Below are 15,047 nucleotides of genomic sequence, written 5' to 3' on the forward strand. Positions count from 1 at the left end.
CTCCAATAAAATCACCATAACAACTAGAGACGTTAGTAGACCTCGGGGAAAGGTCTGCTGTTGCAGCTTTGTAATTGATTTGTACTGTAAGCACTTTGTCCCTTATTTAGAGCTGGCATTAATCATAAATCATTGTTTTAACAAACTCCGGCTTTCCACTCGGCAGGCCTTCCCTTAACACAATGTCGGATCACACGGAATATTTGATGGCTTTGTTGCAGAGGAAACAACCTGTCATGCTCTGGGAAAAGCAAACAGCGTGTTTTGTTCGACAGACTCCAACTACTGTACGGCGCTCTTGTCAGATACCATTTCCAGCAGGAGCGTTTCATAAATGTAGGCATTTCCAAGAGAAGAAAAAAAAAAAAGAGAGACGAAAGAAAGGGGAGGGTAATCAGACACTAATTCATTCAATATAATCAGAACTGGCTTAATGAAACTGAAATGTAAATTCCGGCAGAACACGATCCAGATCTTTGGTTTCTAGGCTTCTAATGGCGTAGCCCCCCCGCCCTCTCCCTGGATGCAAACGCTGGCATGTGTTTGCATGTTTATTTCTCACCATCACTTCAGAATCATTGACTTCAACTTAATTACAACGACAGGCGTTGGAGTGATGGGGGCTTGCGGAATAAAGAAATCTGCTTCCAGGTGATATTTCTCCGCTAGCCCGGCTGCCAACAGCAGCTGTGACAGCCTCGCACACGTACCGTACGGCGAAGGTACAGTTAAGGCCCCAACTATGAAATACTGCGTGGAAAAACACTCGTAGGTCACCCCTGTCACAAATAACATTACATGCACAACTGTTTCAGCGGATAATAGGAGCCACAAATAAAAATGGGACGCTGTAAATACAATGCATTTTGAATGAAATGCCATAATTTAAAACAATGCCACCCCCCCCCCCACCACCACCACCACCGCGCCGTTTTCCATCCTCCTCCTCCACCCTGCTCTCAATAGCTGCAGAGGGAGTCCTTGACAGTGTGCTAGCAATGATGAATCACCTATCCAGTTAATTTTCTCACTCCTCATGTGTTGTGTTGCTAAAACAGGGGCTCAGGAATTGACTCGACAAACTATGAATGTAAAAAAAAAAAAAAAAAAAAATCACTTGGAGGGATCTGGGCTTATCTCCAATTTACATGTTATTAGATTTGTGTTGCAAGTGGCACTTGGTCCTAGCATCGCTGGGGCGAAAAAGATGGTGCATATGATAACCAGAGATAAAACATTTCTAAAACGGCACTTGAAAACCTTTGAAAATATTTGATATAAAGTCATGGGGAGAGGAGAGAAGCACAGGAAATTGGCCTGATTTAAAATGTGACAGACACACATTGCAATCTGTGGTAAATCTAGAGGAAACCTTGGGAAATTTAGCTGCAATCTCTGGATAAATAGCTGTAATTGACCTTGGGAGTTGAAAATGTGCCATATGTTTCTGGTTCTTGTGTTTGAAACTGGGTCCCTCAGGACAATTCAGATGAGTCCTCACTTGAAGGCTGTGCGAGAGGGAGGAGAGGAAGATACAGAGAGGCACAAAGACAGAGGAGGGAAGAAGACGAGAGGGATGCCGGGAACGAGGGCTTAGACAGGTGGACACGGAAGATAGATGGATAGATAGGTGAGGTTGAGTTCGAGGATAGAGATGCCGGCATGGAATGAGTGCGCAAAGGCTGAAATACTGACAGAGAGGAAGAGAAATAGCGGAGCGAGGGAGAGGGAGAGGGAGAGCAAAGGTACATTTGGCCAGTCAGTATGATATATTGACAGGTAAAGCCTTTGTCCTTGCAAAAATATGATTCGCCCAGCAGGTGAAATAAATGCAAAACCTGAAGACTGTCAGCGCGGCCGACACCTGGTTTTCACGACACGCTCGTCCGAAAGGAGCATTTACGGCCTCTCGGACAGCCATTAGCCGCTAACCCGGCGCTGTTGCGTCCGCATTTAAAATGGCTGGATTTGGAAAATCTTGTCAAGGGAAATGTGTGTCCTCGAGTGCAAATGCAGTGATGCAGATCCGGGCAAAGTAGGAGCAATTGAGCTTATCCAGCAAAGGATGTCTGCGTGTTGACAGGTCTTTCAGGATAAATACATTCAGTCTAACCGACTCCGAAGTGGTGAAAACGGTAACTCTAGATACACCTGCGCTTTTTGATTCCGAAAAAGAACCACTGCGAAGTGTTAACAGAGCTCGACTTGAATTAATTCCCTTACTGTCTCTTGCATCGGTGTGTCACGCGCTAGGAAAAAAAAAAAAAAAAAATGGCGACAGTCGTACGCAAAGAAAAAAAAACAAACACACAATTCATTACACACATGCACGGTACACACACTAATGTGCCCTCATCACATTTAAGCTAATTTCCTTTTCATCACGGAGAGAGGAAAATGAGTGTTTGCCCCATCCCTGCTGGGGGACAAAGTCAAGAGCCCCGGTCGGTTTGGGCTAGATTAACAGGTAACATTTGGCTCCCACTCTCTTATCACAGCATGAAAATCAAACCGCGTGTTTTCCTCTATCGCTCTCTCCTTCTCCCCTCCCTAATGTTCCCTTCACTTAGAGATGAAATCGCTTGCTGCACAAACCCATTTAGAGAGAGGAGAGAAGGTGAGCAGGATAATCAGGCTGGCCACTGGGCCGTGTTTCCTAAATGCTCTCCAAAACATTACTGTGCACAGGCATAAAATTAGCGGCAGCACCTTAAAATGTTGACATTTAGCATGACTTTTTGGAGAGTGACACCCTCATATTTTCTTGTTGGATATCATTAAATTTCAACTGCCCTATGGCTGTGCCTTTCCATTAATAACCAATTCACTGTGTTACTTCTCTCCCTCGCTCTCTCGCTCCCTCTCTCTCTCTCTTTCTCTCTCTCTCTCGCCACCTTTTTAAAGTAATGAGTCCATTGCTTTGCCTTAATAAATTGAATCGTATTCTCAAGGCCATATGAAGATAGAGCCACAGATGGACAGGCTGTGTGGAGGAAATAACCATAAATCCTTTACTGTCAGAAAGGCAATGTGAGGTGACAAAAGAAGACAATCGTGATGCTCAGTTGGGATCACACCGAGACCACAAAAGGCACAGTGAAAGGTTGGCTGTGAGCGAAAACTGCCTTTTCCTGGCTTGAATAAAGAACGTTTCTTTATAGCTTCAGCCGCAGACAAAACACCCAGTCGTAATAAATTTAACAATCTAAACGTGCGCAGGGGCTGAAATACTGACGGATGAGCTGCCCAATATTCGGCAATATCATGTAAAACACCACTAACGGCAGAGGAAATTAGGAACTACAAATTGTGCTTTTGCAGCGTTGTGTTATAGTGCAAACGATTAAAGTGTGTTTCATCATTTGTATAACGGGAACAGGAACGAGAACAAAACAAAGAGAAAAAGAGAGAGAGTGAGAGAGGGGGGGGGGGGGGAACAGAGAGATCAAGAGGCAGGGGAGCAGAATCCATGCTGACTTCCATTCTGAAGGAAGATATCTTGTCTTTTTATGCGGCCCATGTCATATTTATTGCATAAAGGTCAGAGTGTTCATTTGTTCAAAGTCAGCGTTTTCCCTCTCTCCTATCCTCCATGTAATAAATGCAGGGGCTATGTCATTATCGGACCTCTGAGGATTACAGGCTTGGCTGACTGTGATGACTGCATAAAAGCGTACAGGACTTTTGTTTCTGCCAGCGCGCACCTTCAAATGAGCTCTTAAAGTGAACAGCGGCAGAGACAAAATGGCATTTTGTAAAGAGACAATCACAGTTACAGTGGCTGAAACCGAAAGGGGCGCGAGGGCTAAGATTCATGATTTTCACTCGCATTACGAGGGTAAAGGGAGGAAGAATAAACTTGTGGACGTGTGGAGAGGGGAAAAAAAAAAAAAAAAAAAAAAGGGACAAGACAAGCGGAGTCGGAGGCAGAGTGGTATAGATTGGTGAGACGCACCTATCGACTCCGAGCCCGAACTGTCAGAGAAGGATGCGGTCGGTCTGTAGGATGTTTAGATTATCTTTGCACGTTGACCTCCCTTGACCAGGTCCATTTATTGACAGGAGAATCGGAGAGATTAAATAAGCCTTGGCTATTGATTGGCTATTTTGCCTAAACTATTCCCTATTCAGAGCGGGATCATTTGTACTGTACCACCCCACTAATCTCTCTGACCCACTAATCACGAAGCCATTTATTTCTCACTCTTTGTTTTGTTCCCCTTTTGTTTCGCATTTATTAATTCATTAGAGCAACTTCGCACGCAGCTTAACATAGGAGGTGACAGGGGAGTCCTGTTTCCGTCCGATAGCGGCGTGCATTTCAGTAAAAAAAAAACGCCGCTGAAATTGCGCCCGACATCACAATAACATATGCCAATTACATATTGATAATTAAGCATTCAAACAAACAAATAGAGAGGAAATCCCCCATAATCACCAGGTTTTAATGGAACAAGTATTAGCTCGGTGTGGTTGGCCAGATAGCCCGCTGCTAGATCAGAGCGTCGCCTGCCCGGTTTGGGGGAGGAGGGAGGCACGGGGAGGAGGAGGGGGGGGCGCGGGCGGCACATCGGTGTCGACGCCTAGAACTGCAATCCAAGAGGGAGAAGATCTGGTGTTCTGTGGCACGCTCGACGAGGGTCGGCGACGGCTGGCGCATATCCAGCCTGGATATACTTAGCTGCTTTTAAATGAAGATGAAAGAACAAAAGAGGAAACGGGGAATGTAAACTCTAAAAGGCCTGGCTTAGGAACAGTCGCGCCGCGGCCGCCTGGTGGAGACGCTCGAAAACGGATGTAAATGAGCAGTCCCGGTTTCACAGTTATAAAAATACTTAAGGGGTTTTAACAGAAGCGACATGTTAAACGTGTGGAAATTTGTTTTGATAACATTATTCATAACGCTGGCTTTGCGTCGTGTGAATTAATAACACTTCATTTACGGACGGAAGAGAGCCGCCACGGTATTTCCAGTTAAAGAGATTAATTTTTAAACACCTAATTGACAGGCTGGGGTTAGGCAGGATAAGCAACAGACTATACGGCTGCAGCTGAAAAGTCAAGGTGACTGGAATACTCGGGGAAGAAAAAAAAAAAAAAAAAAGGCTTTCAAAAAACAGAATAGAGAGCAGAGAGGGAGGGAGTGGAGAGAATTAGTCCTCAAGCACTTTTCCCTCCGCCCCCTATTCTTCCTCTCTTTATTAGTAATGATTTACTTTCTCAGTGAAAGGATATAAAAGCTCAAGTATAGAAGCGTAATTATCACAGAGTGAAAATTTAAAGGTTTGACTCACAATGTCCTCAAGTCAGCTAGCAGACTGCCAGGAGATAAGAGTGACTGTGTTCAACACTCGGGATCCAATTGGTCGTGTTTTATGGCCTTTACCAAGAAAGAGCACACAAACAACACTCGGCTCTGCAAGTCTGTAAACATGATAGACTGTGGCAAACTACTAGGGCTGGTGTTTACCTTGGCAGAGGCTGGACCTGGCATGTCAGCAGCATCACTTAATTACTGTTTACATGCAAATATTTAATTATACAAAACGCCCGCACAGAATGTCTCCAAAAGTACAGAAATACATATTCAGGGTCAACCTTATCTGTCCGCAACAGTTGCCGCCGCAAAGATATGTATTGTTTTGAATCACAAATTTTCCGTATTTTACATAATCTTTGTAATTGTTTAATGCGGTTGTCCAAGGGCGTCGGGGATGCATGTGAATCTGCACCGCAGCAGATGCTCAGATATGTAAAACTCACCTCGCGTTCTCGCAGGCAAAGATGGGCCGGGAGTGGGGGGGGGGGCGGGGGGGAGAAAAAAAAATTGTTATTGTTCAAATCAGTTTTATCAGGACTAAGGAGTGCGATCGTTCATCTCTCCAGTCAACACCGATAGACGGCTCCTTTGATTGCGGATCTGTTTTTTTTTCCCCGACAGTCCAGAGTAGCACGTATAGGCAAACGCCGGTGCCTACTGTGCATCTCTGGTGCGGCTGAGTAAAGCACTTGTTCATTTGCAGTGAAGGGTAACATGAAACAGGCCTCAGCCTTCTGATGGACAGGGAGATTTCACCTTCGCCAGTGAATGATAATGCATTATTAAATTTGCCTCTCTGCTCACTAGATACACTTAGCTGACCACAGCATATTTATCTCCCCATCCGAGCCTCACGTCTTGGCAGGAGAAAGCATTCTGTCACTTTTGAGGCATTTCAAAGATTAAAAAGAACCTCTCTCTTTTCAACGTCCCTAAAAGCATCTCCCCTTTTCAGTGAAATGTGATTAGCAGGAGATGGTGTCACGCAATGGAACATTCATGAGGGGGAGAACAAATATCCAAATGAACTCCCATGTCCTCGAGGAATAGCCCCTCTCTGCACCATCAGCAATCTCTCTCACATGGTGTGGGGAAATTTGATTGATCCTCTATTGAATTATTTTTTTGCACTCTTTCATTTCAACAGGACGCACTGACAAGTTGTTTGATCATAAAGCATTATTGTCTGCCAAGTCACATTTCAGGGTTGTGATGGCTAATGATCTTGCTTCCTGACTTAGGGAAAGTCAGGTAGTCAGCATGTGTTTGAAGCTTCCAATGCCAAGGACACTGAGAGGACTGAGCAAAACACTATGCATTAAAGTCAGAGAGATGAAGAGAAGAAGCTTACACTCAACATATCGAACTTTTAATGATACAGAAACACCATCAATGTGAAATATTTACCCCGCAACAGGAGCCCAAATCCGACGCTGAAACTTTTCTCCGGCCCAAAGTCCCCTGACTTGCTTTTATCGTCGCAAATGCTCATGCAAAGATGGAACAGAACAAAGACTACAAAGGGGGAAAAAAAAAAAAAAAAAAAAAAAAATCTGTTTTTTGTCTGTTTCATCTTTTTCTTAACTGTATTCCCTTGCTTGCATGTGCCCACGGGGCCTTTTCCCTATTCCCAAGCATGTCCGTGAAAATAGGCTGCGACACTTGTACCTGCTCCACTTGACCATTACTGGGTATTGCATTGAGCGGACATGTACAAAATCAGTCAACTTCATTTATTTCGAAATAAATAAATGAAATAAAAATAGGAAATACGTAAAGCGGGATAAAACAACATCACAGTCTTGGATATGAGCATTATTATGGACGTTATCATTAACTTATCATTATGTTTTGTTTATTTGTGATATTTGATTGCTGTAAATGCTTATTATCTCAGTGTTGCAACCATGTCAAACATACTCTACGTGACATATACTTTTTTAATAAACCTAAAAACTTAGGAAAATCAATTCCTAAAAATATGTCAGAAAATTTTATTTAAAGAGGTGAATGAGGCACTACTCCTGATGAGGCACTGCTGTAGCATGGATTTTGGTAAAAACTCTTCAAAATATCAGGATTTCTATCTGCCCGTGTCTGAATTAAAATAAAGTATAATATTTCTAGTTACACTGAACTGTATTTAACTTATAGTTAGAATAATATTATAACTACAATTTAGAGTTATACTTTAACCCTTACTTATATTTAACTCAGTCAGTTTCCTGAATTTAAGTATGCTTATTCAGCCCGTCACATATTAGCGTAATACACATCGATCAAACAGATCAAACCGTGCATTCGACAAACACTCACTTACGCAGAAGAATGAAAAGCTGCACCGCCTGCATCTGCGAGTGAATGTGCGACTGCGAGGAGTGCATCTCCCGTTGTATCAACGAGGATATAGAACATTCGGTTAATACGATATCGCGATATCGTATTAACGATGAACCGCACGCTTTTAAAATTGGGTCGAGGGACTCGGGTTTCACGCCGCGCTGTAGTGGCTTCTGCTCTCAGCCGTTCAATTTCACGGAAAAGAACCGCAGTGGCTGGGCTGAGGTAAAGCGGTGAAATTTGTTGTTGGCAAAATACTAAAACTGCCACATTGTATTTACAGACGCTCTTATACAGTACTTCGATGTACATACATATGGCTTGTGTTTCAAACACCTTTTCCCCGAGGAAATAAAATGATGTCAAGTGTTTGATGTCCAAAGTGAGTTTACAGCCAAAGGCTTCCGTACCTTTCAAATTTCCTCTTGTTTGTCAGCTACCTGCTGTTTCATGAGACAGAGGCTTGTCGGAAGCTATCGCCACAGACTTTCTGTTTGAAGCAATTCAATTAGTCACATGTGAGATAACACTTTGCTTTCTGCTTGGCTCGTTTTCTCAAACATCATCTAATCTCCCCTTTTTTCTCAGGAAAAAATTTGGACTAAAATTAATCGAGTTCAAACACCCCCCCCCCCCCCAAAACCACCACCCTACCTCCAAAAAAAAAAAAAAAAAAAAAACCAAACAAAAACAACCATCTGGTTACTCTGTGCTGGGTGACACAACTTTGGAAACAGTCTTTTTTAGATGACAACAAACAGCCTTTGTCCTTCATCAACAGAGATGACATGAAAAAGACGAGGCCTGTTCACAGAATTTGAGTGACATTGGAGTTCCTCTCCGAGTTGTCTGGCGATTTAAATAGCCTCCATATGAACCGGGGTGACGCGTCTCTCTCCCTAGCGCCCACTTTGCTCTCTTCTAAGAGTGCATTGCGAGAGATTAATTTAATGCTCTGCCAGGATCATAAAGATCAAACAAGTGGGGAGATATCATTAAACCATTGGAATGTTATCTCATTTATCTAAACAAACTGATGCGATGAGCAGCCCTAATTAAAAAGCTCACCATAAACAAAGCTTTGGATCGTGAGGCCTTTCCCCTCTTTAACAATGCGACGCATTTATTTTATTAATATAATGCATCATGTATCATATCATTACAGTTCAATATATCTATCATTAATTTTATTCCTTTCACTTAAAGCTTTTATTGGAATTACTTTGGTTATTAGTTAGTTCTAATGTATTGGTTACCTCTGAATCTGGCTGCTACAATCTCTCTTATCTCGCTGCATAAACCTGTGCATGTTATTCAAATTGCCTCATTTATTATGATAGCTTCCTCATGTAAATTGTGCTGACTGCTCGCCCTTGCACAGTCCTCATTAGACTAATGAAAACCTTCAAACGAAAAAACTAAACAACCTGCCAAATAAAGGTCTGGGGTTATTATGAAAATTACAACTGTGGGAGCTGGGAGAATCTCTCTTCATTAATTCATGCTCAGCAAATTGGTAACTAATTTAGTTGCACTCCTCTGCATTAATGGGTTATTTTATAAAAATGTTTTCCACAGCCTGAGACCTCTGGTGCACACACTGGAGAGCTTAGAATCCTAATCAAGTCCAGTGACATATTAGGAATCGACAATCTCAAAGATAATGCTGTGTGTGTTTGCCGATAGATGTGTGCGGGTCAACTAGCCAGAACAGCTTTTCGATTGCAGGGTCATTTGCTTTCTCCTCCAATATAGGCAAGAAATTACAGTCTATTTGTGTTGATTTGAGTACGTCAGTATGGAGGAGACACTTCAGCTTCCAAACAGGATTGCCGGTAATAAGGAAAGATTCTGTTAATGCTTTTGTTTGCGTTGGCCTGCTTACGCCGCCCCCTCTCTAGAACAATCACACACATACACAGACATACGGACGTACAGACGTGCGTGCGTGTGTGCAAGTATACGTGCGCGCGCGCGCACACACACGCACACACACATATCCATCACTTCAGGAGAAATTACATTGATTTATATTAATGACCTGTATGGGTACTTGCCCTAACCTTACTATAACTTTAACATAACCCTAATCTTATTTAACCTCAAACCAAGTCTTCGCTTCATGATTTATGGTTTACATTATATGGACAAGCTTTTGTCACAGAACTGAGCCAAATTCCCTGTACGTGTAAATAGGTTTGCCCGCGGATATCAGTTACAAACACACACACACACACACACACACACACACACACAGGCACAGACAGTTTGTGACCTATAAATCCGCTCATGATCCTGCTAATTATTACTACTCACTGCTTTGCACCCCGGGTCTAATACTGATTTTCACGTCAGTCTATCCAACGGGGAACATACACCCCAATGATTTCCATAGTGGTTCTTATATCATTATCACCTAACCCCACCCAGTGCAGCACAGAACAATCTACATGTGGTCTTCTCAACCGAGAATACAGAAATCTATTATTTGGCTCATTCTATATTTAATTGAACATATTTAGGAGATATAAATCTTTTTTTTTTTTTCCCCCCTTTCATATGTACAGAAACTGTTTAATGAAAAACTGGCGGCAAATTAATAAATCAATTACACTGGATAATTTGAATGATTTTCCCCATGTATTCGGTGGGGATTGATAAGAAATAGCAAAGAGCTTGTCTCATGCTTGTTCTGTGCAGAGGGGCCTTTATTTTTGCCATGCATGGTAGAATTGCCAAATGTAATAAATAGGGAAACTGTTGAAGCAAAATATTTTTTTTTTTTTATAAAACTAGTGCTTTTTCATAATCATAATACCTGGGCATAATAAATTGTGGTCTGAGCAAGTTTTTTTTCCCTGTTGATTATTTTAATTAACAGAAAAGCATTTGGGGCTGTTCTAACAATTTCCAGGTATACTGCGGTTAATGGGTACTTTTACAGCAGAAGACATCGGATCCTAGAAACAAAATGTGTGATAATTACCTCAAAGTGATTTGCACCTTTTAAATACATGAAATCTTTTGCTAAGGTGTTGCGTCATTTCACATGCCTGTGGTATTTCCAATACAGTGGAAGGAATGTTTTAGATTATACCGGATGTTAGACGGCAATTATAACAAAGAGAGAAAAAAAGGCCATAAATGTGTGGCATTTCATTTCATTACACACCCATACAGTATTCTCACATACATTCTCACACTGTGCCGCAATAGTCCTTATTTATATTTTTCACTGCTGCAGCACAAAATGGTTTCACTCACTGATGTGAGAATTTTTTTTTTTTTTTTTTTCATCACATCAGTTACTCTGACAAGGCAGTGGCATTTTTAGTAATTACATAATCTATGGACTGAGATGCACTTGAGTTACACCAGGCGGGCCAAATGTTTCTGATTAGTTCCGAAAGATAAAGAAACCAGTTATCTTTTATTCTAACTGATATGAAAAAGATCCTCTGACTAATCTGATCAAAGGGCCACTTACTGACAAACTTCATAGGAAAATGTTTTTAGCTTTGGTGACACATTAACTGTGTGAGCTCTGCGTTTTCAATGAAAGAGCCGCTAACTTAAGTTTGCCCTCTTGCGTTCTTTGATTTTTTTTTTTTTTTTTTGCTGTTTAGTAGATTCAGGCTTTTCTGCAGACTCATACTTTTGCGCTTCTGCGCTGCTGGAATTATTCAGACCGTCTACATATGGTGTCTAACTTAATTTCAAACATCGGGCAGATCTTGTTTAGTGGAGCGCAGCATTTCCAAAACGCGGGATTCACTTTGTCACGGCTGCTTTCGTTTTCAAAAAGAGACCATTTTCTTAGCTTTTGGCAACACAGGAAGCAATTACAGGAGAGAAAGAAAGTAGAAATCACTTATGAAAAGGAATGAAAGTAAACATCCAACTCACACTTTTTTTAATAAAAAGACAGTTCATCGTCCGTTGCGTGATAGTTGTCGGTTTAGGATATTAATAGGATTGGACGGGAAGATGAGAAATGTCAAACACCTACTTTTTAGCGCCCCCCAGAGCTAAAAGGGAAAAGTGACTAAAAAAGAGATGATGCCCAGCTACCTGCCAGGTTCCTCCTCCCACTTTTCATCATCCCTTCAGCAAAGAGCTGATCCCAGAGATTTTTCAAGGCCTGCAAACTATTTTTTCTTGCTGTTGACACAATTCAAAAAAACATTGTTATCCTATCTATCGGTCTCGTACACTCTAACCGCACCGCCCAGGCAGGAAAATAAAAAGCTTTCAAACATGGTTTTGGAGACCAACAACACCGGGCAATCATTTTTCTGAGAAGCTGAAGTTATTGTGAATGTCTCTCAGAAATATACTGACGGTAGGTGATTTTGCAGATTTATAAGATACTTGAAGTTTACTACTATTTCAACCTCTTATCAACAAGTGACACGCTGCCGGGGAAGCGGCGGCGAATAAAAGATCACATTTTCTCGCCTTGAAATCTTATTTCTTGTAGGTAGTTTTGTCTTTTGTTCAAGCAGCACTGACTCGGTCGGGGGATGCGACCCCAAATCTGAGGTGAGCTCGACGGGCTGAATTAGCCGAAGGCTCTGATGAGTTTGAGGATCGTCTATGGCTGCATATCAACATCAGCATATTCAAATTGTTAAAAAGCTCTTCAGTGATCATACGTTTCACGGTAGAAATACTTTGACCCAATTACAAATTCTTTTGTAGTACTCATCATTCATCGCACTCATCCTCCTCGCGGGTTTTTATTTTTGTGAGTTAATGGAAGCGACAATTCAGCTTCACCGCTAGCGTGAAAGCGCCTCTGAAAACAAAAGCAAATATTACGGTGCGATATATGTTTGATTTCACTCTTCCATCACTCCCGGCTCACCTTTATCAACGTGCATCCGTTTCGCTTCATGGCTCATGTCATGGGCCAGGTCTCCCTCTTTGGGTCCGGGTGGGACGTTGGGGGACAAACCAAGCAGGGCTTGATTCATGGACAGGCCATTATGATGTGCTGCTAAGAGGGGAAAAAAACAGGAGTAACATGAGAATCATATTTTTATATATTTCAGCCCTTTTTTTTTAAATTAAAAAAAAAAAAAAAACACATTTTGAGGTTTCTGTTAATTTTTTATGTGTATGCCGCGAGTTAAAACAGACATACGTATCCTGTCAGAGGAGCTTTCTGTGTGGGCCGGGGAGCTGGAGACGCTGCTGCTGCGGTGTGACGACGGGTGGCTGCCTGGCCTCCTGTTGTCCTCTAAGGACGGGACAGGGGAGGGACTGTCTGGCACACGTTCCTGCAACCCCAGCAGCCACAAAAACACAAGCAAAATAAATATCCCGTACGAGCGGACGAGCCAAAGGGGCTGGATCAGAATATGAGGAATCGTCTTCCTGTTTCAAAAGTTACCTTTATGACAGAGGTGACCATTCTTGAGGGCAGGCTCTGGCCCTGTGCGGCAGCGGCCATGTTTGCAATGGTGCTGAGGTGGTTCATCTGGCTCATTGCCATGGTGACAGAGGCTGGGGGCAGGCTAACGGGGATCAGGGGGTGCGGCATCATCATGAAGGGGAGCTCCAGCCCTGTAACACACAAAGAGGTCGTTGGCTACTCAGTGATGCATATTATGAGTCGCGTAGTCACGGGAGAAACTTGCGAGGCTCCTGCTAAAAACTCCGAACCTGACGATGTTAATTTAGCAGTCGACGATTCCCACCACTGATATATCATTTAAAAATCGGTGTCCAATAACACTAAAGCTTTACGCTGCCATCCATTAGAAAAAAAAATTGAATAATTCAAATTAATCACTTCTTGGGTATCTCTCCATGTTAACATAATACACATAAATGTTTTACTGCATACGTTAATAATAGATACTACTGCAATAATAATAAAGAAACGGGGAATGAAAACTATATACACAGTAATTCATAGACCAAAGTTTACACAGCAATAAAGATGCATCAATTATTCTATGATGAATAAAAAGGGGACATTATGGAAATTGTCTCAATATTTAAATATAAAAAATCTCTGTAAAAACAAAGCCAATCTTGAAAGCCATTACCCAAATGACTAGTTAAATGTGCTAATGACAAACAAGTACGGTTAGACTACAGCATGGCAATGACTTAAGGCTAATTAGATCAGCCTATATTCTCAACCAGAGGGGAGGAGGGATAGGGGGAGAGAGAGAGAGAGAGAGAGAGAGAGAGAGAGAGAGAGAGAGAGAGAGAGGCGTAAAGTCATTTTCGGCTTGCACAATAATGGGATTTTCATTTCTTTCTTTTTTACGCATACAAATTATTCCATTACAACATCAGAAAATATCTTACAAATGCTTTAAATTATGCAATTGCTGACTAGAAATAGACGCCTAATTGGGAAAATTGAAGACATTACTCGTTGAAAAATGGAAGAAACGTGTAATAAATACACCATCGGGGGTTACTAGTTAGTCAAACTGTGGCCCTGTGCTGCGCTTTCGAAATGGCTTAATGAAAACAAGCCAACTTTCAAAGGACGTGAGCGCAGACAGAAGGTCAAAGCTAGGTGTCTGTACCCTCCCTCCCCCTCGGCCCAATGGGGACTTTGAACCGGCAGGATCAAAAGTGACTGTGAACAGTTTGGTTTCATTCTTCCACCGCTCAGATGCTTTTCCTCAAATGCTTTAAAGAAAACCTCATAGACACTATTGGATCTGATTGAGTCTCTCTGTTGATTTTTCCACTTTTTTTTTTTTTTTTTATCTTTCTTGGCAGCCAAGTTCAAGGTAGGGAAAAAAAAAAAAAAAAAGCTGTGTGAAAGAGAGAAGGCAAAAAAAAAAAAAAAAAAAAAGAAAAAAAAAAGGATACGCCACTACAGAAACTTGATCCACAAAACAAGTCCACTCCTCTTTTCTGACAAAACATCAGTAGCCAAAGGGCAAGGAGATCTGCATGGCGAAGCCTCTAAAGAGAAGGACACTGGTTGAAAATGAAAGGACATGAGAAGTACTTCTCTCTGTTACTCCCCTCTTTCCAAAAGAAGCATTGATTTCCATAAGAAAGATAGCACGCAGTTTCTCAGTGGTGAGTATTCCCAAACAATATAAAGCAGGGGAGATTAAAGAAAGGCGGAAGCGAGGCAGCACCTTGTATCAGCGCCTCTGCTGTAGCTCAGACTGAATCAATTACCACTCAGCAGGCTAAGCTCAATTAAAAAACACCACAGAGGGCCTGATTGCGGGGGTACTTACTGTAGGACAACATGGAGTGGTCTGGGCTACGTATCAGCCTTTCAAGGCCACTCAAGGGCCGGGGTGAAGAGATTTATTCTGCCTTTGAGGTGGATACATTACACCCATTCAATCAAACGCTGTGACACACATAAAGATACATGGGTTTAAGTAGTCAAATT

The 15,047-nt window shown here is 42.0% G+C and overlaps 1 protein-coding gene across 7 annotated transcripts in view; it reads right to left on the bottom strand.

The window, feature by feature from the left end:
• The window catches only part of dachd (dachshund d), a 92,639-nt gene that overhangs the window by 11,297 nt on the left and 66,295 nt on the right, over positions 1-15,047 (bottom strand). For 4 of the 7 annotated variants that reach the window (XM_086144964.1, XM_086144962.1, XM_086144959.1 and 1 more), the window contains 3 exons: positions 13,056-13,228; positions 12,807-12,942; positions 12,528-12,659 (listed from right to left, as the gene is read on the bottom strand). In XM_086144964.1, coding sequence (XP_086001090.1) covers positions 12,528-12,659; positions 12,807-12,942; positions 13,056-13,228 — 441 coding nt within the window. The remainder of the gene's footprint in view (positions 1-12,527; positions 12,660-12,806; positions 12,943-13,055; positions 13,229-15,047) is intronic. The other 3 variants (XM_086144965.1, XM_086144963.1, XM_086144961.1) reach the window with 1 other exon arrangement.

Source organism: Fistularia commersonii, chromosome 4, assembly GCF_037954325.1.
Source record: "Fistularia commersonii isolate RoL2024-O1a breed Wild chromosome 4, RoL_Fcom_v1.0, whole genome shotgun sequence".
NCBI classification, from domain to species: Eukaryota; Metazoa; Chordata; class Actinopteri; order Syngnathiformes; family Fistulariidae; genus Fistularia; species Fistularia commersonii.